Raw genomic sequence first — 19,266 nt, forward strand, 5'->3', positions numbered from 1 at the left:
TGTGTGTATTTCGAGGCGCTTAATCAGAGCAGCAGATCTTTCTCTAGTCTTTCATTAGTGCACTCTGTAGTCTGCATCATATTAGCACACTAATGAAAGTAATTCCAGCACACTCTAAAAGTGCTGATAAAAGTCAAGGGCTTAAATGTCTGTAACTTTATCCGCTCTTCAGTATTAAAACTTTGAAATGCTTTTATCAGTCACGTCTTTTGGTACAGGCTCACTCTTCTATTGCTGTTTGATTATTATTACTACAGTGACAACTATATTATTTTAACTTAAGATCAATTCCATCAGCGATAAAGAAATGCAAGTCGATGTACTGGACCTGGCTCCACACATTACAGGTTTTACTGGTTTTCATTACAGGTATACTGACATGAGATTCCAGTGGAAGCCACACTGTAAAGAATTTATTCACATGTATTATGCACATTTCTAAATCTATATATATTTGTTTTACTATTCTTTCTACTCGAATACATTTGTTATAAAACTCCATATTTATTTTATAATAATAACTTGCCCCTTTATGCAGTCCCTCAGTTCAGCCTCTGTCTGAAACTGGCTGTTTTAGCTCCTGTCTCTCTCCTGTTATGTTCAGCTGTAAGGAACAGCAGTAATGTTCCCAGCTCAAGAAAGAAAATTGTGTGTGTGTGTGTGTGTGTTTGTGTGTGTGTAGCACTTGAGTGGCAGGATGCCACTGCATTTTTTGTGCAAATTAAATTTTTGCACCTCGAAGCATGTGGTGTTAGTCTTGCTGTCATTTTTGGGCTTGCAGACTCGACACCTCTTCCTCCTCTTGTCCCCTAGCAGCAAATGATGAAGATGATGATTACTTTATTAGTTTGAACAGTATAGAAGTTTGTCTTTTTTGCACATCCTGCATCCCCTGACTCACACACTCACACTCTCTCACACACACACACACACACACACACACACACACATACAGCCACCCACACACACACACACACACACACACACGCAAACACACTTGCTGCGTCCCCCTCCAGGATCGGTTGCAGTTCTTGGCAGATGCGGCCTTCTCTCAATGTGGGATGTCACAAGTGCTCTACCTGATGAGAGATGTGTTCCAAATCCTCATTATTCTGCTCTTATTGTTCTTCTTTTCAACCTAGGAGAGAGTGCAGATGCATAATGTTAGTCGGAGTACACGCAGGGACCCTTTTATATGTGTTGCCCATCTTCCCCAAGTGTAGGCAAGGTGTGTGCTTGTGTTCAGGGGGCCATAGAGGGATTATAGAGCACATTATCACACATCACATTGTATCTCATTCTCACTGCTGGGTGAAATTGACCTGAACAGTTTGTGTGTAATATAAACTTTTTTGGGTTGCAAACATGTTAAATTAGTAATTTCCATTGACTATGTTTAACATCGATATCCGTCACCATAACAGTACAAAGATAACATGAAAAATCACAAAAAGCAAAAGAAGACCAGCACAACGAATAAAGTTCAACTTGCTTATCAAATTGACTTGAATTAAAATGCTTCTGTCAGGGAGCTGCATAGTTATCTGTTCCCACAACATATTTCACTTTGTAGATTTCCTTTTGAGATATCACACATTGGTTCTTCAGATCTTGACATTTTTTTTGCATCTAAACTTTTCATCTAAATTAATCATATCTAACATTCACTTTTAAATAAAGTGGATCTTTTTTACAGTTTCGTAAGAACAAGTATAACAGTCTGCAGTATTCCACTTCAAACCCAGTAATCATCAGACGTTTTTTTTTTACAGTGGATATCTCACTTCAGAATGACACCCTCTCTTCTGTGCACACATACCTCAGTGGGACTTCTATCTAAACAATTCACAGGATTTCTGACTAATTGTTGGTGGGAATGATTATTTTCTTTTTGTATATTTGGAGTTTGCAGGATTTGAGTGGAGTGGAGCTGTATTGGTTGGATGGATGAGTCATTTGTTTTCTCGCTTATTGATGCTGATATCTTGTCATGTTTGCTCTTGCTGCATTTCGCAGAGCTCTACCCCTCAAATTGGCATGCTCCTTCTCTCCGCTACATAGTCACGCACTGATGCGTGCACTTGCCTTCACTTTGCATCTCTCCTCTCCTTTGTCTCCCACTCATATGGATTCCTCTCGTGTGGCTTCTTTTGTGCAAGGCTGTTCTCCAACATTGTTCTCCTCCTTCCTGCTGTTGCGATTGTCATATTGCCCCCCATCACTTACACATTTTTCACATTTCAATCTCGTCCTTTTTACCTCCTCTACCTCTTCACCCTTAGCCCTCCCTGCATCTCCCTTCATCTGTCTTCCCTTCCTCCCTCATTGTACTCCTCCTCCTCCTCATACCTGCTTTTTCACTCTGCTTTCCCCCTACTTTCCTCTCCCACCACCTGTCTTTGTTCCACCCCTGTGAGGCAGCAGCAGTTATGTCGGACGCTCAGTGAAGTCAGCACTGGGAGCTGCTGTAGAGCCACAGAATGAATGATGATGGTTCTGCTTGTTTTGCTAGATTGTTGTGTGTTGTGACCTCGTAAGGCGCGGGCGCCTTTTTGGTATGGAAATGGTGGATGCATCGGTTGCATTATCCATGTGTGTGTATGTGTGTGTGTGTGTGAGCACGGGCGGGCGGGCATGTGATGCACCGATCCCAGGCAGGCAGGTAGGTAGGGAGACAACAGGTCCTGGCTGCAATCCCAAAGCTTAGTTTTTGGAACTCAGTTGAAGGGAGTTGAGGGTAGGCAGAACCACAGCAGCCCCTGCAGGAGGTTTTTGGAAACTATATTTCTTATGACAAAAAATCGAATGACTGGGAAGGGATTTGAAATGGCTTGGATGGAGACTACAAACTGGCTGAGTAATCCAAACATGCTGCCACTATAGAGCTGAATCTATGACCAGGTGCATCTGTACTTAAGTCTACCTGCATGAATACGCAGGCATTCTTCCTTTTATTTATTTAATAACCCGGGAACATCAATAGCTCTGCCGTCGCTGTGTTCATGGCTAAGATGCAACGCCACTGTCCAGGTTTTGTCACAGCAGAGGTGCGGGGCAGTGTCTGCGACTTCTGCAAAGCCCGAGCCAGCGGGCACATAAGGCCCAGCCATATGGCCCTGGCCACTGGCCCCCACTTCCCTGTCTGCAGAGAATTGTGGCGGATCAAATTCTCTCACCTTCTGTCTCATTCACCCCACCCCCCCCCCCCCCCCCCCCCTCCATTAACATAACGACTTATACTCCCAAATCTTTCTTCACATGAGAACTACCCTATCGCTCACACACATTTGTCCTTTTTCATTTACATTTAGCTGACAGTCATCTGCATTGACTCCCAGTAAAGTGCAACAATCTGACAAAGCTTACATTTTCAGAGCGCCAATATCACACGCTACTGGTTAGGAAGGGAAAAGATCAAAGCCTCAGCAGCCTGACAAAGGCTATAACAAGAACGCCTTTGTCTCTATTATGGTCATGTGCTGTGTAAAGAAGCGCTGTGTGAAGAAAATACTAAGCTAGGAACAAGTTTGAAATCCATGACATCCACCTCAACTCACTCTTTTCCTCACTGTCACATTAAGAGTCCCAGATGAATAAATATGAGCTGTGCAGATAAGTGTCAACTTTATTTCAAGAAGACAGGTTGAGGATTGGTTGAAAACGGAGGAAGAGAAGTCAGTCAAGATGTCACTCACTTTGGGTCTGCCTCACCGAAAATATGAATAAAATATGAATGGGACGCACACAGCATGTTTTTAGAGGCCCAGAAGACACTAGATCTTCCTCTGTACCTATGTGTGAGTATTTGTAGATGAGACTGTAATTTGTACACAGCTGCAGCCTGTGTCTTGCACCTCCTCTCAAGGAGACGGAGGTTTTAAATCCCCCATCCTCTCATCACTTCTCTCCTTTCCGCAGGGTGAGAGCCAAATACTGGGGAAGATCAAGAGATGGGGTGGGTGGGTGAGGGGGGTTTCACGGAAAAGAAGGCACTCTTAAAAGACACCCGCAGGGTTCTGCCGGGCAGCTTTCCCTTCCGTTGCATCATCCCTGGCATAAAGTGAGAGTCCCCAGGTTAAGAAAAGCCTGAGCCAGATGGGAGAGAGTGTCAGAGGGAGGGAGACAGAGGGAAGGATAGAGGATGGCAAAAAGCGCGGGCCCTGCAGTAAGCTATTCCAAGCGCCTTTGTGGGGTTGCCATTTTTTCATTCTCTCTCGCTCTCCTTTGAGGGGATTTTCTATCTCTCTCCCTCTTTCTGTCTGTGTCCCCATTTCTTCTTCTTCTTGTTCTTTTTTATTTTATGATGTTCTTTTTTCCCCGATGTATGCTTCAGTTTCTTCAGGCACTGTGGTTCTTTTTTATCGTGCCAAGTTTGTTGAGCCAGGGCTCTCTCTCTTTCTCTCTTTCTCTCTCCTCCTGGCCCATCTACATCTGACTTCTATATTTTCTTTTACTTTTACCACCCCTCAGTCTTCTGTCTCACTCTTGTCCATTTCCTCTGACTTCTCTCCCCTTATCACAATTTCACTCATCATTTTTGCCTTTAGTCTTCTATACAGCCTCTTTCCTTCCTGCATCTCAGTCCCTTTGATCAAGAGCCAGTGTGCAGTTTCTCTTTCCATCCTTTACTCCTCCCACTCCTTTTACTGTCCTTTGTGTCTATTCTGCTGTCTTTTCCTCCTCAGCTTAAAAGCAGTGTTCACACTTGATCGTTATGATGCTCCTGGGCTCTCAAATCAATGGTGTGGTTGTTTTTGCACTTCTCCTTGCAGCCATCAGACCATATGTGTGTGTGTGTGTGTGTGTGTGTGTGTGTGTGTGTGTGTGTGTGTGTGTGTGTGTGTGTGTGTGTGTGTGTGTGTGTGTGTGTGTGTGTGTGTGTGTGTGTGTGTGTGTGTGTGTGTGTGCGCGCGCGTAGCATCCACAATAAGACAGCTAAATCTAAAAGAAGCAGCTTATGTGAAAACTGGTGGTTTCAGGTCATTTTTTAAAATAAAGATCTCCATCCACACTGACATGCCTACATAACAAAACAGCTAGCAGCAAACAAAAACATTTACTATCTGGTGAGGAGCTGGACAGACAGTGCCTGGTTTCTCTGTTAAGTCTCAGCTGATTAAATCTGTCTTTTCTGTCTCCTTTTCTTCTTTGATCACCTATACACAGCAACAGAACAAGCACAAAATAGTGTTTCATCATGGCTCGTGAAGCTACCTGTTAACCAGGTAAACAGTCATTTTTGCACTGATGCACTGATGCACTGACCAAATCTCTATTGAATGAATTGAATGAATTGAATGATAAGCTGTTGTGAATTCATGGCATATTTAGCACATTTTTAGATTGATGTATTACCAGAATGACACGTTATAAGTGATAAGCACAGTGTAAAACCTTTGGGTGACTTTTTGACATTAAAGAGATTGTGTATAAAGGGAAGCTTTAGCCTATCCCATTCAGACTGTAGACAATCATAATGTGATGCATTACTGCTCTCTGTTGTGCTATTTAACATTTTGGATTTGACCTTTGTGAGGTTTTTTTCTCATAACCCAAATTGCTTGTTTATGAATTTACTAATTTAAATTAAATCAGTCACACAAAATCAACATGAATATAAGTTGATGGTAATAGCCATGATGTGTGATCTGCTATACTGACATTTAAAATGAGTGATCACAAAGATATGTTAGAGACAAAAAGCTGACTTCATTCTTTCTTGACACACAGCTCCCCAACCAGTTTTCCAAAAGTTCTGTTTTCCCCATCCACACTAAAATATAAAGCTAGTGTTTTCAGACTTATCCACTCTGGAGACTTAAAAAGCTTAGTTTTTAGGTGAGAAAAACACTGGCTACTGTAGGTGTATCATGTGCCTGCACACATGCATATGTGCTAATATCTTACCATAGTCCCGTCCAATTGTGAGAGCCGTGTAGTGTTCTGTGAAGGTGCAGACAGATGATTTGGCCTGCAGAGAGCAGATTCCAGGTCAGGACATGAGAGACTTATAGCGAACCAGAAGTGGAGACAAAGAGCCATGAGCTCCTTAGCCTATCTCCTGTGGGGACTCTCAAGCGAGCCTGTTGTCCTTGTGATGTCACACCCCGCAGGAACACATTTTCACACGTTGCCCATTTTTCAGCACTTTTACATTTAATCAGGTTATGGGGCTGTGACTATGGAGCAACCATTTTTCTGGACCTCTGATAACCGTTCCTTTCCCCAGCAGAATAGTGGAGAATATTTCTCAATTGAATAATGACATTTGTTATTCCTCTGGCGTGTCGTAGTCGAATCAATATCAAATCAAATGAATATATCTCCTCTGCCGCCAAAAAAAATTGAAACTTAGACTCAGTGCTATAGTACCATCAGTCATCTGAAAAATCTAGAGTTGCTCCGTAGCCAACAACCCATGTGGGGAAATGAATGAGTAATGTTCTCCTGTACTGTAGCAGCTATAGTGCTCAGTGCCCTTGAGCAAGTCACTTAACCTCCTACTGCTTCAGTGGAACAACAGCAGAGGAATGAGCAACAGTACATACTGACCATTTTTCTGAAGGAAAATGCAGCACAAATATTACCCTTTAATACAAAGAAAATATGTGCTGCTAATCCTTGCAAAATGTCAGAATTATTTCAGAAACTCAAGAGCTGTGCAATTTCCACAAGCTGTGCACTTTCTGCTTTGAATGAAATTAAAGCCTCTGAAAACTTCAAATCAAGATTAATCTCTAACATCAAATATTCATGGTTAAATAAGCAACATCAAAGTTAAAGAAAAGCAGTTTTAGGTATTATTTATTAAGCTTTAGGCTAACAAATTAAACTATTCTATTTCATCAGGACTTTGCTGGTGTGTTTTGATCAGGTTTAATTGACAAAGTCATCAACTGTCATCAGACTTTGATTCAAATATTGATAATTGGTGCACATACTTATGTGACATTGGCTTATTCCCACTGAAACAGGTGATGTCACTTATAATGTCTCAGTTCAAATGAGTGAGAATAGCACAGTGAGAAACTGTAGCTCTAACATAGGCAGACATGAGTATGTTTATGAAGGATCCCATCACTCATAATTAGAAGATAATACTTTATCATGTGACATTTTCAGCTCATTGTGATATGTCACTTATATTATTACACAATGCTGATAAGTCACATGCTCTACTGTTATTACATCTTAAATATGTATGTGTATACCCCTTGTTTTTTGCCCCTGTAGTGGACTTCAATTTCCAAACTAATTAATAGATCTGTCAAACTACCAAATGTGCTGTCTGTTTTAATGTGATGAAGTGTCCTTTATCTGTTATTTTCAACATATTCTATATCTATATAGTAATTTTTCTGCAGCAAAGCGTCTCCTTGGTAGTTCCCAATTTAATTTACAACCTATTTTGCCATTATTGTCTAATCATAATCTAATACATATTTTACCAAGAATGAAAATATACATAAAAATATATACGTAATTAATTTCATGCAAAAACTATGCTTAGCAGCTTATGCTATGCACGGCCTAACAAGAAAACCACATCAACTATCAGCACTCCCTTGATTTACCACGTATTTGTCTGCAGCTGTGCATGAAATAAGAATTTTTATTATGTTGTGACTTTTGAGACCTTTTTTTCTCTCTTTTTTTGTAATATATGTAATAGATGTGGGGTTTTTTGCAGTTCAAAGTTTGAACCACGCACAATTTTAAACCCCCATGAACCATTAAATTTGCACATGAAGGGCCTCCGGTGGTGTCTGTCAATGGGGACTTTGAACAACAGCTCCCTTTTTGTGTATTTTCATGTTTCATTTATTTATGTATTACACAGGCATACCCAAAAAAATTGACAAATACAGCTTGAGTGACAGGATCTCTGTGAGTGAAGAGGGGGAAAAGGAAGCTTTTTGATTTCAAACAAAAAGGTATTCTGTTATTGACACGCAGGGCTTTGAAAGACCTAGAGAAGTTTTGTGTGTTTGAGTCGGAGTTGCATTTTTATTTTTATCTTCCTTTTTTTAAGGTTCAAGGTTCAGTTGTATTGTCAATACACATTATATGATTGATCAATGAAATGCATTTGTATTATTTGCATTGGTTTTATTCAGTATTGATTTCTTATTGATCTTACAGTTAATAAGATATTCCATATTTTCTCCTTTTACTATTTGAAAAGGAAGCAAACAGAAAAACACATATGTTCTCTAAGTGGCATTAATGAACCAGAACCAGGTTTAACCTAAGTAGGTTTGTCATACAAGGAATTGGTGTTATATAAAAATATGCACAAAATTAAATAATCCTAAATAATATATAAAATAAATGTGTAATGAAAAATATGTAAAACATGAATAAGAGGAGCTGAATGAAATAAAGTGTGCAAAATAATGACAAGGAATGTTTAAATCTTCAAATTGTAGACAGTGTATTTAGTGTGCAATTAATAATAATGATAATAGTAATAATTATAAGTTGTGTTAATGTAATGCACCATGTTAGATCAAAAATCACATGTGCAAATATAAGATAATGTGAAATGGAGTTAACCCTCACCTTACTAACATACAGCGAATGATTAAATCACAGAGGTATAAAGAGAACTGAATACAGCATCAGAGGCGGGGCCCCATTCATTCCTATGAAAGTTGCTCATTGAAGCCAAAAAATCCACTTCCTGAAAACATTCTTCACACACTCTGTGGGTCGAATGCGTCCATGGAGCATGCTCACTAGAGACTTCTGTGGGCCGAGACCGCTAACTTCCGGTTTAGCCCTCAGGCTAACTTTAATGGGAATAAAATTATTCAGTCATGCAGCTTTTCTAGACTTCCAAAATGTGATTGCACTGAATGGATCAAATTCTGATAGTTAAACGAATCATTTCACGGGGGTTGTGATACTCAAAAAAATGTGTCTGCCGATTTACAGACGTCTTTCATAATTTGAAGTCTATTGGAAAAAGTCATTTTGGGCCAAATAGCGTCACGTGATGTTGTAGTTAATCGGTTTGTCCGCTATGTCAAATTGGCTTCAAAGCCCAGCGCTTTTCCTGGGGGCTTGGATTAAACACTTAGCAGTGTCAAGTTGTACTTACACTAAGACAATGGCATCTATTCAGAAATTGTGAATGTTGAACGAACACAAGTTTTATTTGTGGATATGAGATGAGTTGAATATGACCTCCCCTCCTTTTTTTATGCCCCAGTTTTTGTCTTCTAACATCCTCTTCTCTTTTCTCCCCTCTGCAGTGCAATAATGACTATGCCCCAGTGTGCGGCTCCAACAATCAGAACTACCAGAATGAGTGTTTCCTGCGCAGGGACGCCTGTAAGCAGCAGTCTGAAGTACTTATTATGTCAGAAGGCGCCTGTCCTGCCGGTATGTACATTTACACTAGGTGCAAAGATACACACACACACACATGTAAAAACCCCTCTCACACACAGAGTAGCACTGATACAAACACACCCACAGTACGCACTCAGCATACATACATATACACAAACAGACTTACGTAATGTAAAATACTCCAGAGAGGAGGTAACATTTACTTATACAGACTGTAAACATGCAGACGATACAAAGCAAATCTAGAGCTTCGAGGCTAGATGTTAACCTAATTCATTTCAACACTGTAAATAGTGGTACACTTTTTAGGGGTAAATATTATAATCATCAATATATGCAAATGCTTCCAATGGATGGGGATCAGTAATTACCAAGTGAGGCATTACTTCAAAGGAATTAGAAAAAACACATGAACATTTTTTTGCTAGAGGTGACACACTGACGTAATTTTACCAAGTCTAAAGCAACAAGCACAACTACGAGGAGAGTGACATGTATTCTCACTGAACAGATGAAGATTTCATCATAGCCATACAATGTCTTCACAAGAAATTGGAAACACCATTTGGCCGAGAGGTCTGTTGAGTTAATTATACAGCTTCTTTTTTTTTTTTTTGATATGATGGATTAACAGAAACTAAAAGAAAACTTGACAGCTTTGACCTTTCATTATATAATGTTCAAATAAATGTCAAAATGCATAAAATGTAAATAATTCTGCATGTGCCAAATTGTCATCGGGAGTTACTGTAACACTGTTGCCGAGAGGCATGCTCAGCAAAGCAGAAAATTGAATGACTGAATCACACATCATCTTGATGGCCACTTCATTTTTTTCTAGATTGTGTTGAAATGTTTTTCTTGTATCTTCTTCAAATGGTAATTGATTACGTGAACACTCTTTTTATAAGCTCTTACTATATGACTAATGCATTAGATCCATTACCTTTTTTCTCCCAGATTTAGCCAATTCTCACATTTACACATTGTGTATTCAATTTAAATATGCTTCTCGACACTTTAACTTCGCTGATTATTTTGTATTTTTCTCAAGACCTATGTTTTGTTTGAGGTTCATTCAATCGATTCTCTGACTGGAAAAAACCTTACAGTGATAGCACAGTTGGTCAATCAGTTGTTTGAAGACTAAAGTATCTCATCAAATATTGAGTTCATGGGTGGATCACCATTATCAATTTTCTCCTTGTGCCATCATGAAAAAAAAGTTGGGTTTGTGACCAGATACTAATGACATGCTCATCCACCTCAACTTTCTATTTAGTTCCATTTAGCAAATGTTAGCATGCTTACACTGTGTCGTAACTGGATGCAATGTGAGCGAACATCAACGACAAAAACACATTGATTGCTCTGTTTTCTACTGGAGTGTCTTAAATGCTGAACTTTTATCGGACATCCTGTTTCCATTTACCTTCTGCCACTCACGTTGAATACCCGTCATGGAGGGGAACAGCTGATTAATTTAATTGATATACAGAGATATCTTTACAATACGTCCTTATTTCATTACAAAAACCTAAATAAGGTAGCAGCTGGCTGGAGGGAGATCACCAGGGAGCTGGAAGTGTCTGGTTAAGTTGCTATTAGCTATATTGTATGTCAGTTTTTTTCTGTTTAAAAAGTACAGACAGTAGTAGCACGTATTCACCCATCTTTTATATGAATGGTTGTCTACAGTCTGATCTTAGGTGCACAGCTGATAGGTGCACAGTTTGTTCACATGACATAATAGAAGTAGTGCAGTGTGAATAGAACACGTCAGATGTTACGTGATGTGATAGTCATCAAGATGGTGTCTATGGTAACCTGTTTTAACATTAGCATGTTCGCATTGACATTGTGAGAATGGGCCTCATTTACTAATTGTTCTTACTTTGTGCACAAAAATTGCATGCAAATTTACCGTCAGATTCATGATGTGTTAATTCAACCAGTTTTTTTTCCTTACCTCTGTGTTTATGTTAACAAATCAAAATCATTCCCATTTGAAAATAAATACCGTAGTCCACAGAGGCAGACTTCTGCTTCACATTAAGTGCTGATTATGTTCTGTATTGTGTTTTTCTTTTTCTTATATTTTTCAAGGACTCCATGTTTTATTGAAGATTATACTTAATATGTAGGGAATACATCCATTTTTAAACAACCTTTTTTTAAAGAAATTGTTTTATTTTCATTTCATTGGTAGTATTGCCAATTTTTTTTATCATTTCTTATTGGCTGGTAAGGAAAAGCACTCAGTATAATTATCTAACATAATTGGGATTACTGAATTCTGATATAGTTTGGTGTTTAAGCTGCTGAGTGGGCGTCTTTAGTCGGAAAAGGTCAGCCACTTCATTAGCTGTGTAGTGGAGACTAGTAGTGCCACTCAGAGTGTGCAGAATTATATAGTTAAAGATTCTAGCTCATAATAGGTTTGGGAATTGTTACAATAATTCACTCTATATGCAGAAGTAGAAGTACATTTGCATCTTGATGACTGAATATGAGCTGTGACTGTTTTAAATAAGACACAGCGTTGCCAGTGTACAACATCTGTTAACCATTTAATACCCAGTTTCTTCTATAATGAGATTGAAAATGACCAAAATTAGTCAAATGTCTATGTTGCACATTCATATTTATATACATTTTCATAGTTGTAGTTGCTCTAAGCACATACGAACGTACATATATTAGAACATGATGAGTTAAACAAACCATTCCCTGACGCCCGTAAAGGAATTATTTCTGAATCTCCCAATTAGTGAGTCATGGAGTCGTTTTGAAGAATGTGCTTAGTTGTGAATGAACATATCGACTGGCAAGGCTGGATGTTTCCGAGGCATATGTGAGTCACTGCTTAAGCTAAGATAATAGCGCAGGCTTGAGTTGAGCAGTAACTGACTCAGTTACCCCCCATGACAGGCAGCCGGCAGAAGTCCATTAAAAGGTCCCTTGAATGGACACAGCTCAGCAGAGGGAACGTGGAAATTGAGGTGAAAATGTTACTGCAGTAACAGTCGTACTGTCTGTGTGCCAATGAGGGGTTTGCGGAGTCACATGAAATGTCCAGCCGTTCTCTAAATTGCTTTTTTGTGAGTTGTGTGTGAGGTCCTGTTCAAGACATGTGATAGTGTAAGCCAGTGTGTGTGATATGGATTTCGGTATCTTTTGAATTAGAAAAGGATAAAGACTCTTTTCTTCCATGCAACAAGCAGGACTTTTGAGAACTTAATGCACAGTTCAAACAAGGATGTTTTTGTGGCGCTGTATTCTGACAAACAGACCGTGACAGTGGCTCTATATGCTCTCCTCTGTCTCGTGTTACACTCAGATGTACTTTGGCATTTATCCAGAACAAGGACACAGTAAACAACTGTACTTCAGTGTGAATGTAATGCTGCAATGGCGGGATGTATTACATACCAGTGTGAGTTTACTCACTCGGTTTCTCGTAAAGTGGTTTATTTATTTTGCATGCTGCATTTCAACACTACCCTTAAATATGTGTCATTTTGTGTCTACAATTAACTGTAGTATGTACTTAAATTTCAATGGGGAACAGTGATAATCAGTTATAGAGGACATATCAGGCACATTTCGACATCTTTTAAAAAAAAAAATGTTATGGGTCTCTACTGGAATATCTTTCCATGATTTACAGTTTTTTAAAACATTTTTAAAGTTCTTATTTTTCTTATACTGGCTCTTTATGCAGCCCCTCGGTTCAGCCTCTGTCTGAAACAGGCTGTTTCATCTCTGGTCTGTTTAATGACCCCTACACTCAGAAATATCGGAGAAGACAACACAAACAAGCTTCTGTAACCAAATTACAAAAAGGAAAGACCAATTCCATTCCAAAAAAGAAAGTTAAAAGGTTTAAAATCATTTATGAGAGGTGCCAAGTGGTGTTATAAGCACCTATGATAGACTGTAAAGATGGATGTAGCAAGTCGCCCATTGGCTTGCATCAGAGCCAGTTTAAAGCCCAGAGTTGCTGCTTACGGTAAGCGCTGTCTTTTCCATTTGAAGCCATTACCTTCCAAGTAAGGATTGCAGGGTTTTTCCTTTCACGCTCTGAAAACACTTCCCGCTAAATCAGACCAAAGCCTAACTTATCAGGAACACTCAGCAGTGCAGACTTGTTCTATCAAAATAAAACAATAGCTATCGTTATCATAGTAACATTAAACTTACCGAAGTATTGCAACAACAGTTGAACTAAGTGCAAGTCCCAGACCTGGGAAGTGAACTCTTTTCAATTCTTCACTGCTGTCAATAAGCTATAAAGACTGTTTTGCTTCTTTTTAAAGGATCAATAATTTCCAAAATAGTACCACTTTAGAGGGCATGACTTAAATCATAATGACTAGTTGAAAAAATGTATTCATTTAATATTTCATGAGAGAAGTAGATGCTTTTTAATGGGAGTCTATTGCAGCCAGGGAATTTTTGGAGGCCTCTTCTAGTGGCCATCAGTGGTATTGCAATTTAACCCTCACATACTATTCAGGGTCTAATTTTTTTACATTTGAGAGAAGAAAAAAACATGAAACTTTTCTTTAAGCCAGAAATTTGACGACATATCTTCATGTGACCCATAATATACAAAAATATAAATATTTTGCAACTTTCTAAAAATATTGTAGTGCAGCTGATGCCCAAAATTACACACACAATTATGTATAAATACTAATTAAGAGGAGATACTGAGAAAAGCCTTAATATGAACAGTATGTAAGGGTTAGGGGCCAAAAGTCAATACTAAAAATCATTTCAAGCCATGGTTGTTGCAGCTTTTTTTTTCTTTGCAGGATCATGACCTTGCAGAAGAGTTGTTGCGCTAACTTTATCACACATACAGACACAAACAATATGGTGTTGGTTCAGCACGAGCCTCGAGAACACTTTCAGTGCTCCTTGGCATAGATTCAACAAGTCTCTGGAACTCTACTTGAGGGATAAACAACTTCTTCCAAAAGATTTTTTTTTTTTTTTTTTAAAGATGGTGGTAGAAAGTATAACAAGTTGCCACAAACTCACTTGGGTTGAGATCCGGCATCTATTAAGGCCATACAATACACTATAATAAAGAAAGTAAAGAGTAGATCTACATACAATGTGTGGTAACATTCTTTAATTCACAACTGCTCTGTGAATGAATGACTGAATGAGCCAGAAAATTGCTTTCCCAGGAGGTGGATAAGTTCTCAGGTGAAAAAGTTTCAAATGTTTGTGTCTCATTTGGAAGTTAAACAAACAAACTTGCTGTGTGGGAGCTTTCTTACATAACAAAGTGTTACACACAAACCTTTCATGTGGAAAAGCATGGCAGGCAGCTACTTTGGAAGTGTTTCCTCTCTGCTCTCTCACCACTTAGGCATTTGGTTGAGACTCTAAGCTAACTTAAATTGAGCAGCAGTAGGAATATGCTAAAATTATCTTGAATACCAGCGATATGAGCATCTAACAGGAAGGAATGCAAGCGTCAAAGCCACTTTACTAAAGCCTGCAACATGTACTGTAACAAAACCTCTCTCTCCCTCTCTCTCCCTCTCTCTCTCTCTCTCTCTCTCTGTCTCCCTCTCTCTCTCTCTCTCTCTCTCTCTCTCTCTCTCTCTCTCTCTCTCTCTCTCTCTCTCTCTCTCTCTCTCTCTCTCTCTCTCTCTCTCTCTCTCTCTCTCTCTCTCTCTCTCTCTCTCTCTCTCTCTCTCTCTCTCTCTCTCTGTCTCTCTCTCTCTCTATCCTCCCTGTCCTCCTTTCTACTTCCATCTTCCGAAATCCCATTAGCAGCAACAGTACACAGTGTAATGGATGTAGTGTATGTCAGCTTGACTGTGCCAATACTTGTTTCCCTTACTAGGGTGAAAATTTTCATGAACAGACATGCCTAGGGGGAAACTTGGTGAAAGACACCATAATGTAACGTTGCTCATCTCATTTCATTGTTTTTCATGTTCAGAAAACAATCTGACTGTAAGGTCCATTTAGTAGCTGTTCTGGACCTTAAAATCACATGACATGATCTTCATCAGCATATGGCGTTTGCCCAGTTGTCAAGGAATCGTAGATGCTAAATTGAATTCTTATCCGTGTTGTATTATATACACTCTGAGAACTACTGGAACGTAAAATTGGAAGTTGGACTTTTAAGACATTCATTTATTTTTTGGCCACACCTGCTTCTATGTCTAGAAAACACAAAGAAACAGTAGTGTTCACTTGACACCATGTTTCTAGTAACCTAATGAATCCAAGTCCACTATTCACTCTACTTTCAGCTCTGTTTTAGGTGCCCACCAGCTTCTGAGAAAAAAATATCTGGCTCTTTAGCTGCTATATGCTATTATGTATTCACTAGTTGTTTACTTTGTCTGCTGTTGTGCTGGACAGGTAATGTACAGTGCAGTTTATCTGAGCTTCATCCCTGTTGCATGTGGAAATTATGCGGAGAAGTGTTCTGAGATTGAAATAAGAGAGTTAAAGTTGCAGGCGGTAAAAACAAAAACAATATATATGTTAAAATGCTCAATAGGGTTGAGGGAAATTCCGGAGTCAAATGATAATGGTCTGTGGGTTTGTCACTACCTGATGCCTTTCACATAACACTTAGTCATTTGATCAATATTTAATATAACAAATATTGGCCAGAGCAGCTTTATGAATACTTTAAACTCAGCTTATAAATCAACATTGATGAGAATTCTGTTAACTGCTTAAAAAATGGAAATTTGAATGTTCAAATCAATTCAGTTCAAATTTAATTGAATAGCACCATCTCATACAAAAGCAGTTCAAAGTGCTGTACATAAAAAAAATAAAAAATGTAACTGCAAAACTGTGCAAATACACGTAAACAACATCCATGCACACATACGCATAAAAACACATATGCATACACACATACAGACAGACATACTGTACAATATGGTGTGTTCATTTAAGCAAATACTTGAGTGAAAAGCAAGGTCTTTAGTTTGGTTTTGAAAAAAATAGCGTGCATAAATACTGAACGCCATCCACCATACTTTGAAAGTGCTCTATAGGTACTGGAGAATATTTCCTGCTTGTGACCTCAGAGATCTGCTGGGGTTATGCACTATAACAGCATGTCTGAGATGTACTGTGGTGCTTTCTAAACTTAAAGGAAGATTTTCAATTATGTCCTCAGAACAACAGTCAGCCAGTGAAGGTTATGAAGGACTTAAGCTTTATGGTCTGATCTTTTTGCCCTGGTAAGAACTTCTGCGGATGAGTTCTGTTTGGAAGAACCATAAACAAAACTGTAATGATTTATCCTGCTTCTAACAAATGAATGCATGAGTTTCTGAGTCAGATCGGGAATGAAAGCCTCTGATTCTATAAATATTTCTGAGTTGGGAAAAGACAACGTTGGTGATGCCGTTGATATCAAACTTAGAGCTGTGTTCACAATCTATGTTTAGTACTAGGTTTTTAATCTGGTCACTTGTTTTTAGTGATCTGTACTCCAGGTACTCACAGACCAGCTGGCTCTGGGCTTTAGTACCTACATCCAAAATCTGATGGTTGATGTAAGGAGTGCTGATAATGTAACTAAGAAGAAGCATATAGGTTGAACAGGGAAGGACCCAGGGTGGAGCCCTGTGGGACGCCGCACACTAATTTTCGTCTATTGGAGTAGAAATCCCCAAGTGTGACAATGAAATCTCAATTGTACAAGTAGGAGTCAAACCACTGGAGAACTGTGCCAGACAGGCCCACCTACTTTCTTATTCTTCTTAGGAAGAATTCCATGATCCACTGTGTCAAATACAGAGCTTAGGTCTAGGAGTATTAGGCTTGAGAGTGTTTCTATTGTCACTGTTGATCCTCATGTCATTGACAACTTATAAAAGACCAGTTTCTGCACTGTGAGACATGCAGAAGATAGCCTGGAATATATTGTACATTTTTATATCAGTTAGATAACAGTTAAGTTGCTGATATACAACCTTCTCAAAGATCTTATTCAGGAAGGTGAGGTTAAACATGGGCCTGTAGTTGCTAAGTACATTTTAGGTTGAGGTTGTTCTTTTTAAGAAGTGGTCTAATAGCAGCTGTTTCCATGCAATTGGGAAAGATACTAGTCTGAAGAGAACAGTTTATTATTATCATCTGTTAAAAAATAAAACAGGTTTAAAAAAGGATGCTGGAAGTTGATCAACAGGGTTGGTAAAGGACTTAAGACAATTTATAGCATCAGTGAGATCTACAGTGAAGAAACACTTAAGGCCATTTAAGCGTGCAGTGTTAGAGGTATGTCAAGGTAGTGAAGTTGGTAATTTGGGTAATGTGCCTGATGTTAAGAATTGTGTTAAACAATTATGCAAATGTATTGCATTTGCCATTTGAGAAAGTATCAGAAGAAACAGCTGGGTGGAGGCTAATGGGTTTGTAAATGGTTGAGAAAAGGTGTTTTCGATTGTTTTTGTGGGTGTTGATAATAGTTGAGAAATATAATTTTCTGGCCTGTTTCAAACTTCTGTTCTTATTCCTGAGGGTGATTTTGAAAATGTCCCCGTCAACATTCAGTTTTGATTTTCTCAACCGCCTCTCAGTTTTTCGGCACTCTCTTCTGAGCTGCTTTATGATCTCTATGGAGCTTTTACATTTGCTATAGATTTTTTTAAGTCTTAGTGGCGCAGCATTATTGATAATGTCTAACAGAAGAGAATTAAAGCAGTTGTTCAGGCCATCACAACTGCTGCTCTCAGTACAAAGTCCTCCTTGTTGCCTTTATCTAAGACTGTGAGTTTGAAAAGACTGAAGTGATGTTTCATTGAAGCATTATTTCTTGACATGTTTACTGATGATAGTTTGATCAGCAGAAAGCAATGTAATGGTCCGACAATGCAACATCATTTACAGCACTTACTCAGATATGTCCGTGTTGATGAGTTGGCTTCTTAGCATGTTAGGTCAAGTCAAACAACTGCAATAACCCATTACAACAGTGTGTGCTGGATGCTTTAGAACTATCAATGTAAATGTTGAAATCAGCAGAAATAATTACTTTGGTGTAGTCAGTACAGATATTTGATAGCAGCTCTGCAAAATCACTCATGAATTCAAGCAGGTCTGACATGTCACATTGTAGAATGACAGCAAGGTATTTAAAGATCTGGTACTCTCCAAGTGAGATCTGAAGACAGTTTAAAGAGTAAGAGGAAATGGCTGCTACTCCCCCACCTCGTTTGCCCTGCCTTGCATTATGCAGAAAGTTATAATTGGGGGATGGTGCCTCACGCAATGTGAAAAAAATGATTTGTATCTACCCATGTTTCAGTATTAAAGAGCATCAGGGCCATTATCCTCAGTAAGTTTGCTCATCATAAATGACTTATTGGTCAGGGTGAGGACATTCAATAAAGTAAAATTAAGAGCATGTGAGGTAAGCCTGGGGTGTGAGGCAGTATGATTGAGAATAATGAGGATGAGGTTATGAACATTAGTTTTAGAAATACCTTTGGATATGTTAACGGACTTATCAGAATACAAACAGGAATAGCAATAACCTACACATACGTTTTTGTTTGTTTGTTTGCTTGTTTTTTAACTAGATTGATCTTGTCTATTACAGTGAGTGTTGATCATATGTAGAGGCAGAGCTATACATTGCTAGTTTGTTGTGTTGATGAAGACATTTACTGTCTGCCAAGGAGACACACCTGTAATGTAGACCATACAGGATGTTGTTTGTCAGCACATGTGACCCTCTTGCACTGTGGCGCAGACCATCTTTTGTAAAAACTCTGTTATGATTCCAGAAGAAGTTGTCATATTTTGCACAGATTGAGGACAACATGAATACACAGCAGCTTACTGAAGCACTCTGCTGCAGCGAAACACAGGAGTGGGACCGGAAATGAAGACCTGACCAGC

General features: G+C 38.9%; 1 protein-coding gene across 2 annotated transcripts in view; it reads left to right on the top strand.

Moving 5' to 3' along the window:
- tmeff2a (transmembrane protein with EGF-like and two follistatin-like domains 2a) overlaps positions 1-19,266 on the top strand; it is a 120,075-nt gene that overhangs the window by 37,854 nt on the left and 62,955 nt on the right. For both annotated transcript variants that reach the window (XM_062431152.1, XM_062431153.1), the window contains exon 3: positions 9,258-9,387. In XM_062431152.1, coding sequence (XP_062287136.1) covers positions 9,258-9,387 — 130 coding nt within the window. The remainder of the gene's footprint in view (positions 1-9,257; positions 9,388-19,266) is intronic.

Source organism: Scomber scombrus, chromosome 13, assembly GCF_963691925.1.
Source record: "Scomber scombrus chromosome 13, fScoSco1.1, whole genome shotgun sequence".
Classification (NCBI taxonomy): domain Eukaryota; kingdom Metazoa; phylum Chordata; class Actinopteri; order Scombriformes; family Scombridae; genus Scomber; species Scomber scombrus.